At 48.4% G+C, this 12,500-nt stretch overlaps 1 protein-coding gene across 3 annotated transcripts in view; it reads right to left on the bottom strand.

Annotated features, from left to right (window-relative positions):
- Nucleotides 1-12,500, bottom strand: part of LOC139407409 (INO80 complex ATPase subunit) — a 97,712-nt gene that overhangs the window by 60,054 nt on the left and 25,158 nt on the right. For all 3 annotated transcript variants that reach the window (XM_071151168.1, XM_071151171.1, XM_071151170.1), the window contains 7 exons: nt 11,076-11,193; nt 7,410-7,495; nt 6,156-6,323; nt 4,592-4,731; nt 3,047-3,114; nt 2,817-2,910; nt 2,422-2,644 (listed from right to left, as the gene is read on the bottom strand). In XM_071151168.1, the coding sequence (XP_071007269.1) occupies nt 2,422-2,644; nt 2,817-2,910; nt 3,047-3,114; nt 4,592-4,731; nt 6,156-6,323; nt 7,410-7,495; nt 11,076-11,193 (897 nt within the window). The remainder of the gene's footprint in view (nt 1-2,421; nt 2,645-2,816; nt 2,911-3,046; nt 3,115-4,591; nt 4,732-6,155; nt 6,324-7,409; nt 7,496-11,075; nt 11,194-12,500) is intronic.

The raw sequence follows: 12,500 nt of genomic DNA, 5'->3' as shown, positions 1-12,500 counted from the left end.
GAATCCCAGGCTAGTGAGAGTTTGGCCACAGAGAGAGACTGCAAAGTCTGGATCTGAACTGTACAGACACTGTCATGAAACCATCTGGAAACCAGTCAACTGGTTGCGGTTTTTCATCGTGTAGAAAAGAGAGGCGGGTCAAAGTTAATAACAGTTCTCCGGGTGTCTGAAGCATCTCTCCCCCTCTGGATCTCTGTCTTCCTTAGAGAAGCCATTCCAGAGGGGAAACCTACGATGAAGAATATCTGACTGATACTGTTTGAATTAGCCTGGGGATGGTAGGATGAGACTGAGGTTGTTAGGGGAGACCTGGGGATGGTAGGATGACCTGAGGTTGTTAGGGGAGACCTGGGGTAGGTAGGATTAGACTGAGGTTGTTAGGGGAGACCTGGGGATGGTAGGATGAGACTGAGGTTGTTAGGGGAGACCTGGGGAAGGTAGGATGAGACTGAGGTTGTTAGGGGAGACCTGGGGTAGGTAGGATGAGACTGAGGTGTTAGGGGAGACCTGGGGAAGGTAGGATGAGACTCAGGTTGTTAGGGGAGACCTGGGGAAGGTAGGATGAGACTCAGGTTGTTAGGGGAGACCTGGGGAAGGTAGGATGAGACTCAGGTTGTTAGGGGAGACCTGGGGAAGGTAGGATGAGACTCAGGTTGTTAGGGGAGACCTGGGGAAGGTAGGATGAGACTGAGGTTGTTAGGGGAGACCTGGGGAAGGTAGGATGAGACTGAGGTTGTTAGGGGAGACCTGGGGAAGGTAGGATGAGACAGGTTGTTAGGGGAGACCTGGGGATGGTAGGATGAGACTGAGGTGTTAGGGGAGACCTGGTGAAGGTAGGATGAGACTGAGGTTGTTAGGGGAGACCTGGGGAAGGTAGGATGAGACAGGTTGTTAGGGGAGACCTGGGGAAGGTAGGATGAGACTGAGGTTGTTAGGGGAGACCTGGTGAAGGTAGGATGAGACTGAGGTTGTTAGGGGAGACCTGGTGAAGGTAGGATGAGACTGAGGTTGTTAGGGGAGACCTGGGGAAGGTAGGATGAGACTGAGGTTGTTAGGGGAGACCTGGGGATGGTAGGATGAGACTGAGGTTGTTAGGGGAGACCTGGTGAAGGTAGGATGAGACTGAGGTTGTTAGGGGAGACCTGGTGAAGGTAGGATGAGACTGAGGTTGTTAGGGGAGACCTGGGGATGGTAGGATGAGACTGAGGTTGTTAGGGGAGACCTGGTGAATGTAGGATGAGTCTGAGGTTGTTAGGGGAGACCTGGTGAAGGTAGGATGAGACTGAGGTTGTTAGGGGAGACTTGGTGTAGGTAGGATGAGACTGAGGTTGTTAGGGGAGACCTGGTGAAGGTAGGATGAGACTGAGGTTGTTAGGGGAGACCTGGGGAAGGTAGGATGAGACTCAGGTTGCTAGGGGAGACCTGGGGAAGGTAGGATGAGACAGGTTGTTAGGGGAGACCTGGGGATGGTAGGATGAGACTGAGGTGTTAGGGGAGACCTGGTGAAGGTAGGATGAGACTGAGGTTGTTAGGGGCAAAATGATGGTTCAAGCTCTCTCCTCTGGTTCTTTAGGTGCAGAATGTGGACCAGCTTAAACTGCCCCTTTGCATCAGGTTCCAGAGAAAACGGAGCTTGAGAGAGAGGAAAGAGGGGAGGCTGACTGGTAGAAAGTAGAGGCATGGAGAGAGGAAAGAGTGGAGGCTGACTGGTAGAAAGTAGAGAGAGAGAGAGAGGAAAGAGTGGAGGAAGACTGGCACAAAGAGAGGCAGAGGAAAGAGTGGAGGCTGACTGGCACAAAGTAGAGAGGGAGAGAGAGAGGAAAGAGTGGAGGAAGACTGGCACAAAGTAGAGAGGGAGAGAGAGAGGAAAGAGTGGAGGAAGACTGGCACAAAGTAGAAGCAGAGAGAGAGGAAAGAGTGGAGGCTGACTGGCACAAAGTAGAGGCAGAGAGAGAGGAAAGAGTGGAGGCTGTCTGGCACAAAGTAGAGAGGCAGAGAGAGAGGAAAGAGTGGAGGCTGACTGGCACAAAGGCAGAGAGAGAGGAAAGAGTGGAGGCTGACTGGCACAAAGTAGAGGCAGAGAGAGAGGAAAGAGTGGAGGCTGACTGGCACAAAGTAGAGGCAGAGAGAGAGGAAAGAGTGGAGGCTGACTGGCACAAAGTAGAGGCAGAGAGAGGAAAAAGTGGAGGCTGACTGGCAGAAAGTAGAGGCAGAGAGAGAGAAAGAGTGGAGGCTGACTGGCACAAAGTAGAGGCAGAGAGAGGAAAGAGTGGAGGCTGTCTGGCAGAAAGTAGAGGCAGAGAGAGAGGAAAGAGTGGAGGCTGACTGACACAAAGTAGAGGCAGAGAGAGAGGAAAGAGTGGAGGCTGACTGGCAGAAAGTAGAGGCAGAGGAAAGACTTGAGGTGTGTGTGTGTCTCACCTGTAACACTGTGCTTGTGTGTGTGTTGGGGAAAGCAGTAGGCCGGTCCAGCCAGAGGATCAGACCCCTCCGAGAGAGACACTGACTCCTGGGCCTCCCGCTCCCTTCCTCCTCTCCTCCTCCTCCTATCCTCCCTCCACCCTCCTCCTCCTCTTCCAGGCCCCACATGCGTCTCTGGTAGAGCCGGTACGCTGCCTTCAGGGAGAGAAACAGAGCTAACCACCTGGAACAGGAGAGAGAGGAGAGTGTGATTAAAACAACTTTGAAAACAAAACATAATGTAGATGGCAATTAGCTTCATAGTTCATTCCAGAACGGTTGACGTTTGTGAACACGAGGACGTTTTTCAACATCCACAGACCCTGTTGACAAACTGCGTTGTCATGGACACCTACCTGACCAGAGTGCCCTGCAGCATGACGTTAAACATCTCTGCCGGCGAAACGTTGATGAAACGCAGGAAGGAGAAACAACTTCCTTCCTGATCACCTTGAGGAGGATAAACACTGGTTTGTAGACGGACGAGGAGGCAGAGGGCTCTAAACAATAAAGTCTAAGAAGCTTATTTTTGTCTCGTTTCCTTCATCTATACTGATGTGAAAGAATTAAGAGGGTAGTCACTTACCTTTCCTGTGGAAGAGGGACTGGTGGATATGATCAGGAGAGAAGGGAGACAGTAGAACCTGGAGCACCCTGAGAGAGGAGAAAGAGGGGGAGACACACAGAGAGAGGGGGAGACACACAGAGAGAGGGGGACACACAGAGAGAGAGGGGGAGACACACAGAGGGGGGGAGACACACAGAGAGGGGGAGACACACAGAGGGGGAGACACAGAGGGGGAGACACAGAGGGGGAGACACACACACAGAGGGGGAGACACACACACAGAGGGGGAGACACACACACAGAGGGGGAGACACACACACAGAGGGGGAGACACACACACAGAGGGGGAGACACACACACAGAGGGGGAGACACACACACAGAGGGGGAGACACACACACAGAGGGGGAGACACACACACAGAGGGGGAGACACACACACAGAGGGGGAGACACACACACAGAGGGGGAGACACACACACAGAGGGGGAGACACACACACAGAGGGGGAGACACACACACAGAGGGGGAGACACACACACAGAGGGGGAGACACACACACAGAGGGGGAGACACACAGAGGGGGAGACACACAGAGGGGGAGACACACAGAGGGGGAGACACACAGAGGGGGAGACACACAGAGGGGGAGACACACAGAGGGGGAGACACACAGAGAGGGGGAGACACACACACAGAGAGGGGGAGACACACACACAGAGAGGGGGAGACACACACACAGAGAGGGGGAGACACACACACAGAGAGGGGGAGACACACAGAGAGGGGGAGACACACAGAGAGAGAGGGGGAGACACACACAGAGAGAGGGGGAGACACACAGAGAGGGGGAGACACACAGAGAGAGGGGGAGACACACACACAGAGAGGGGGAGACACACACACAGAGAGGGGGAGACACACACAGAGAGGGGGAGACACACACAGAGAGGGGGAGACACACACACAGAGAGGGGGAGACACACACACAGAGAGGGGGAGACACACACAGAGAGAGGGGGAGACACACAGAGAGGGGGAGACACACAGAGAGAGGGGGAGACACACAGAGAGAGGGGGAGACACACAGATAGAGGGGGAGACACACAGAGAGGGGGAGACACACACAGAGAGGGGGAGACACACACAGAGAGGGGGAGACACACACACAGAGAGGGGGAGACACACACACAGAGAGGGGGAGACACACACACAGAGAGGGGGAGACACACACAGAGAGGGGGAGACACACAGAGAGGGGGAGACACACAGAGAGGGGGAGACACACACAGAGAGGGGGAGACACACACACAGAGAGGGGGAGACACACACACAGAGAGAGGGGGAGACAGAGAGAGAGGGGGAGACAGAGAGAGACAAAGAGAGACAGAGAGAGACAGAGAGAGAGACAGAGAGAGAGAGAAGGATTCTATGAACATGGTTGTCCGAGAACAACAAAAAACCCTCAAATGCTCTCATTGTCTTCTACATCATAATCTAACAATTCAACACCACCAGCCATTACCGTCCCATTGGACAAGCACTGATTATACTATGTTACTCACTTGTTCCTGCTGTGTGTGTGCGTGGTGGTGTGTGTGAGTCCGTGGCGGTAGAGGAACTTGGACATGACGTAGGGTCTCAGTGACATGTGGAAGGGAGAACGAGTCTCCTGGCGCTCAAACAGGTCCGGGTGGTTACAGACCTACAGGAAGTAGAGAACACACTACTCATACTGAACCACCTAGAGCAGGAAGAAACCTCCAGAGGAACCAGGCTTCAGATAACACTTATCCTTATTAGGGCCCTCAAATGACAAAATCTTTCCACCGCTTCCTCTCCATTTAGACCTGGGACACCAGGTTCATGACCAGGTTGAACATAACCAGCAGTACTGGGGATGTCGTTGGATAAAATTTAAAAACAGTTTTTTAAAATTTTATTTTAACCTTGATCTAATATTCTTATTTACAATGAAGGTCTCTTCCCCCGGCCGAACCAATCAGCGTTCAGGACTAGAATCACCCAGTCTATAATACTAGATAATTCATTACTGTCAGCCAATCAGCGTTCAGGACTAGTACTACCCAGTCTATAATACTAGATACATCATTACTGTCAGCCAATCAGCGTTCAGGACTAGAACCACCCAGTCTATAATACTAGATACATCATTACTGTCAGCGAATCAGCGTCCAGGACTAGAACCACCCAGTCTATAATTATAGTACTTAGTAGGACTGTGATGATACTAGTCTATAATTATAGTACTTACTAGGACTGTGATGATACCAGTCTATAATTATAGTACTTACTAGGACTGTGATGATACCAGTCTATAATTATAGTACTTACTAGGGCTGTGATGATACCAGTCTATAATTATAGTACTTACTAGGGCTGTGATGATACCAGTCTATAATTATAGTACTTACTAGGGCTGTGATGATACCAGTCTATAATTATAGTACTTACTCGGGCTGTGATGATACCAGTCTATATTTATAGTACTTACTAGGGCTGTGATGATACCAGTCTATATTTATAGTACTTACTAGGGCTGTGATGATACCAGTCTATAATTATAGTACTTACTAGAACTGTGATGATACCAGTCTATATTTATAGTACTTAATAGAACTGTGATGATACCAGTCTATATTTATAGTACTTACTAGGGCTGTGATGATACCAGTCTATAATTATAGTACTTACTAGGACTGTGATGATACCAGTCTATAGCCTGGTACTAAACCTGCTGTATGGAACACATGTTGTGATATAGCCTGGTACTAAACCTGCTGTATGGAACATATGTTGTGATATAGCCTGGTACTAAACCTGCTGTATGGAACATATGTTGTGATATAGCCTGGTACTAAACCTGCTGTATGGAACATATGTTGTGATATAGCCTGGTACTAAACCTGCTGTATGGAACACATGTTGTGATATAGCCTGGTACTAAACCTGCTGTATGGAACATATGTTGTGATATAGCCTGGTACTAAACCTTTGTTTCCTTGCCTCATACTAATGAGTATGGTGATACTGGGATGGTCCCTGGTACTAAACCTGCTGTATGTAACATGTTGTGATATAGCCTGGTACTAAGGAGATGATTGGTACCTTTCTGAACTGCATGACTAGGTTCATAAGGGATGAGGTAGTACTGTGAGCCTGCTGAGATGAGCCCATAGACGACTGGAGAAGATCCTCGATGGAGATCTTGTTCCTCAGAGCTCTGTAGAGCAGCCTCTGTCTACACGTCAACTGGCAGTATGTTAGGATCTCAATCTGTAAGAGAGATGGTATAGTGAGATACAGGAACACAGTAACCATCCTTATCTATCAGAGGAAGAGAGGGTATAGTTAGATAGAGAAACTGTAACCATCCTTATCAGAGGAAGAGAGGGTATAGTGAGATACAGGAACACAGTAACCATCCTTATCAGAGGAAGATAGGGTATAGTGAGATACAGAAACACAGTAACCATCCTTATCTATCAGAGGAAGATAGGGTATAGTGAGATACAGAAACAGTAACCATCCTTATCAGAGGAAGAGAGGGTATAGTGAGATACAGGAACACAGTAACCATCCTTATCAGAGGATGAGAGGGTATAGTGAGATACAGGAACACAGTAACCATCCTTATCTATCAGAGGAAGAGAGGGTATAGTGAGATACAGAAACTCAGTAACCATCCTTATCTATCAGAGGAAGAGAGGGTATAGTTAGATAGAGAAACTGTAACCATCCTTATCAGAGGAAGAGAGGGTATAGTTAGATAGAGAAACAGTAACCATCCTTATCTATCAGAGGAAGAGGAGTCAGAGGAGGAAGAGAGGGAGAGGAGGTGAAATACAGGTACTTGTCAAAACGATCTGGAAACATCTGGCAGCTGCTAGTCTAGGTATGGAAGGAAGGAAAGGACAGATGTGGGTGCCCGAGGACTAGGGTGATGAAAGCAGAAACGCCTGCCTGGGGGAATAAATAGTGTAGAAAACGGAATTAGGAGAGACGATAGAGGACACTGAGGTAGGAAAGGAGAGACGATAGATAGGAAAGGAGAGACGATAGAGGACACTGAGGTAGGAAAGGAGAGACGATAGATAGGAAAGGAGAGACGAGGACACTGAGGTAGGAAAGGAGAGACAATAGATAGGAAAGGAGAGACGATAGAGAGGATGCTGAGGTAGGAAAGGAGAGACGATAGATAGGAAAGGAGAGACAATAGAGAGGATACTGAGGTAGGAAAGGAGAGACGATAGAGGATACTGAGGTAGGAAAGGAGAGACGATAGAGAGGATATTGAAAAACAGAGGACAGGACCTCTAAAGTGATATATAACTTATAACTGTGTAATTGGTCAGTCAGTACCTTGTCAGAGAGCTCGTTCTCCACGTCCTTCTTGATCCTCCTCAACATGAAGGGTTTCAGGATCATATGGAGCCTGGACAGCTGATCTAAACAACAACAACACCACAGTCAGCCGGTCTAAACAACAACACAGTCAGCCGGTCTAAACAACACCACCACAGTCAGCCGGTCTAAACAACAACACCACCACCACCACAGTCAGCCGGTCTAAACAACACCACCACCACCACCACAGTCAGCCGGTCTAAACAACACCACCACCACCACAGTCAGCCGGTCTAAACAACACCAACACAGTCAGCCGGTCTAAACAACACCACCACAGTCAGCCGGTCTAAACAACACCACCACAGTCAGCCGGTCTAAACAACACCACCACCACCACAGTCAGCCGGTCTAAACAACACCACCACCACAGTCAGCCGGTCTAAACAACACCACCACAGTCAGTCGGTCTAAACAACACCACCACAGTCAGCCGGTCTAAACAACACCACCACAGTCAGCCGGTCTAAACAACACCACCACCACCACAGTCAGCCGGTCTAAACAACACCACCACCACCACAGTCAGCCGGTCTAAACAACAACACCACCACAGTCAGCTGGTCTAAACAACAACACCACCACAGTCAGCCAGTCTCAACAACACCACCACCACCACCACAGTCAGCTGGTCTAAACCACACCACCACCACAGTCAGCCGGTCTCAACAACACCACCACCACCACCACAGTCAGCCGGTCTAAACAACACCACCACCACCACCACAGTCAGCTGGTCTCAACAACACCACCACCACAGTCAGCCGGTCTCAACAACACCACCACCACAGTCAGCCGGTCTAAACAACAACACCACCACAGTCAGCCGGTCTAAACAACAACACCACCACCAACCACCACAGTCAGCCGATCTAAACAACACCACCACCACCAACCACCACAGTCAGCCGATCTAAACAACAACACAGTCAGCCGGTCTAAACAACAACACCACCACAGTCAGCCGGTCTAAACAACAACACCACCACAGTCAGCCGGTCTAAACAACAACACCACCACAGTCAGCCGGTCTAAACAACAACACCACCACAGTCAGCCGGTCTAAACAACAACACCACCACAGTCAGCCGGTCTAAACAACAACAACACCACAGTCAGCCGGTCTAAACAACAACAACACCACAGTCAGCCGGTCTAAACAACAACACCACCACAGTCAGCCGGTCTATACAACAACACCACCACAGTCAGCCGGTCTAAACAACACCACCACCACAGTCAGCCGGTCTAAACAACACCACCACCACAGTCAGCCGGTCTAAACAACACCACCACCACAGTCAGCCGGTCTAAACAACAACAACACCACAGTCAGCCGGTCTAAACAACAACACCACCACAGTCAGCCGGTCTAAACAACACCACCACCACAGTCAGCCGGTCTAAACAACACCACCACCACAGTCAGCCGGTCTAAACAACACCACCACCACAGTCAGCCGGTCTAAACAACACCACCACCACAGTCAGCCGGTCTAAACAACACCACCACCACAGTCAGCCGGTCTAAACAACACCACCACCACAGTCAGCCGGTCTAAACAACACCACCACCACAGTCAGCTGGTCTAAACAACAACACAGTCAGCCGGTCTAAACAACAACACAGTCAGCCGGTCTAAACAACAACACAGTCAGCCGGTCTAAACAACAACACAGTCAGCCGGTCTAAACAACAACACAGTCAACCGGTCTAAACAACACCACCACCACAGTCAGCCGGTCTAAACAACAACACCACCACAGTCAGCCGGTCTAAACAACACCACCACAGTCAGTCGGTCTAAACAACACCACCACAGTCAGCCGGTCTAAACAACACCACCACAGTCAGCCGGTCTAAACAACACCACCACCACCACAGTCAGCCGGTCTAAACAACACCACCACCACCACAGTCAGCCGGTCTAAACAACAACACCACCACAGTCAGCTGGTCTAAACAACAACACCACCACAGTCAGCCAGTCTCAACAACACCACCACCACCACCACAGTCAGCTGGTCTAAACCACACCACCACCACAGTCAGCCGGTCTCAACAACACCACCACCACCACCACAGTCAGCTGGTCTCAACAACACCACCACCACAGTCAGCCGGTCTAAACAACAACACCACCACCAACCACCACAGTCAGCCGATCTAAACAACACCACCACCACCAACCACCACAGTCAGCCGATCTAAACAACAACACAGTCAGCCGGTCTAAACAACAACACCACCACAGTCAGCCGGTCTAAACAACAACACCACCACAGTCAGCCGGTCTAAACAACAACACCACCACAGTCAGCCGGTCTAAACAACAACACCACCACAGTCAGCCGGTCTAAACAACAACACCACCACAGTCAGCCGGTCTAAACAACACCACCACCACAGTCAGCCGGTCTAAACAACACCACCACCACAGTCAGCCGGTCTAAACAACAACAACACCACAGTCAGCCGGTCTAAACAACAACACCACCACAGTCAGCCGGTCTAAACAACACCACCACCACAGTCAGCCGGTCTAAACAACACCACCACCACAGTCAGCCGGTCTAAACAACACCACCACCACAGTCAGCCGGTCTAAACAACACCACCACCACAGTCAGCCGGTCTAAACAACACCACCACCACAGTCAGCCGGTCTAAACAACAACACCACCACAGTCAGCCGGTCTAAACAACAACACAGTCAGCCGGTCTAAACAACAACACAGTCAGCCGGTCTAAACAACAACACAGTCAGCCGTTCTAAACAACAACACAGTCAGCCGGTCTAAACAACAACACAGTCAGCCGGTCTAAACAACACCACCACCACAGTCAGCCGGTCTAAACAACAACACCACCACAGTCAGCTGGTCTAAACAACAACACAGTCAGCCGGTCTAAACAACAACACAGTCAGCCGGTCTAAACAACAACACAGTCAGCCGGTCTAAACAACAACACAGTCAGCCGGTCTAAACAACAACACAGTCAGCCGGTCTAAACAACAACACAGTCAGCCGGTCTAAACAACAACACAGTCAGCCGGTCTAAACAACAACACAGTCAGCCGGTCTAAACAACAACACAGTCAGCCGGTCTAAACAACAACACAGTCAGCCGGTCTAAACAACAACACAGTCAGCCAGTCTAAACAACAACACAGTCAGCCAGTCTAAACAACAACACAGTCAGCCAGTCTAAACAACAACACAGTCAGCCAGTCTAAACAACAACACAGTCAGCCAGTCTAAACAACAACACAGTCAACCGGTCTAAACAACAACACCACCACAGTCAGCCGGTCTAAACAACACCACAGTCAGCCGGTCTAAACAACACCACCACCACAGTCAGCCAGTCTAAACAACAACACAGTCAGCCGGTCTAAACAACAACACAGTCAGCCGGTCTAAACAACAACACAGTCAGCCGGTCTAAACAACAACACAGTCAACCGGTCTAAACAACAACAACAAATGTCAGCTACAAATCAATCACTTCATAAAAAGCAGAAATAAACAGCTGATTAGAGTATTTCTAAAGTAGATATTTAAAAATCAACAAGTCTGAAACGAAATCTCAGAAGAAAGGTTGTGTAGTGTACTCACTCTCGTCGATGGCAGACTTGTTCTCTGCATGGCTCTCGATGTCTTTAGAGAACCATTCATTAAACTCCTCGTGAGAGTCAAACAACGTAGGCATGATGAAATGGAGCAGGGCCCACAACTGAGACAGGAAATAATAACAGTCAGCATCTCTACCAAACAGACAGAGAGAAATGCAAAGACAGAGACAGAAAGACAGAGATAAAGAGCTCTTTGAATTGAGAGAGAGAAAGAGATATGCAGTGCCTTCAGAAAGTATTCATACCCCTCGACTCATTCCACATTTTGTTGTTTTACAGCCTGAATCTAAAACGTTTTCAAATTTAGATTTCGCGTCACTGGCCTAAACACAATACCCCATAATGTCAAAGTGTCATTATGTTTTTAGAAATTTGAACAACATTTTTTTAAGAAAAGCTGAAATGTCTGGAGTCAATAAGTATTTAATCTATTTGTTATGGCAAACCTAAATAAAGTTCAGGAGTAAAAATGTGCTTAACAAGTCAAATAATAAGTTGCATTGACTCACTCTGTGTGCAATAATAGTGTTAAACATGATTTTTTAATGACCTCATCTCTGTACCCACACACAAACAATTATCTGTAAGGTCCCTCAGTCTAGCAGTGAATTTAAAGCACAGATTCAACCACAAAGACCAGGGATGGTTTTCCAATGCATCGCAAAGGGCGACATCTATTGGTAGATGGGTAAAAAAATATATTTAAAAAAAGCAGACAATTAATAATCTCTTTGAGCATGGTGAAGTCTTTCCTAACTAAGTTGCCAGAGAGGAAGGAAATCGCTCTGGGATTTCACCATGAGGCCTATGCTGACTTTAAAACAGATGGCTGTGATTGGAGAAAACTGAGGAATGATCAATGTTGTGGTTACTCCACAATACGTAAATTACGTAAGTGATACTAACGTTACTGAAAAGGAAGACTGTACAGAATAAAAATATTTGTAAAAATCATGCAAACCGTTATGTTTGGGGCAAATCCAACACAAAACATCACTAAGTACCACTCTTCATATTTTAAAGCATGGTGGTGGCTGCATCATGTTATGGGTATACTTGTCATCGGCAAGGACTAGCAAGTTTTTTTTCGGATAAAAAGAAACGGCATAGAGCTAAGCACAGGCAAAATCCTAGATGAAAACTTGGTTCAGTCTGCTTTCCAACAAGAGACTGGGAGACAAAACACAAAGCCAAATATACTCTGAGCTGCTTACCAAGATGACATTGAAATATTCCCAAGTGACCTCGTTCAAGTTTTGACTTAAAATCGTCTTGAAAATCTATGGCAAGACTTGGGAATGGCTGTCTAGCAACGATCAACACCCAACTTGACAGAGCTCGAAGATTTTTTTAAAAGAATAACATGCAAATATTATAAAAATCCAGTTGTGCAAAGCTGTTAGAGACG

The sequence above is a fragment of the Oncorhynchus clarkii genome, chromosome 4, assembly GCF_045791955.1.
Source record: "Oncorhynchus clarkii lewisi isolate Uvic-CL-2024 chromosome 4, UVic_Ocla_1.0, whole genome shotgun sequence".
NCBI classification, from domain to species: Eukaryota; Metazoa; Chordata; class Actinopteri; order Salmoniformes; family Salmonidae; genus Oncorhynchus; species Oncorhynchus clarkii.
Note: the sequence above shows the minus strand (reverse complement) of the source record. Positions and strands in the feature narration are given on the sequence as shown.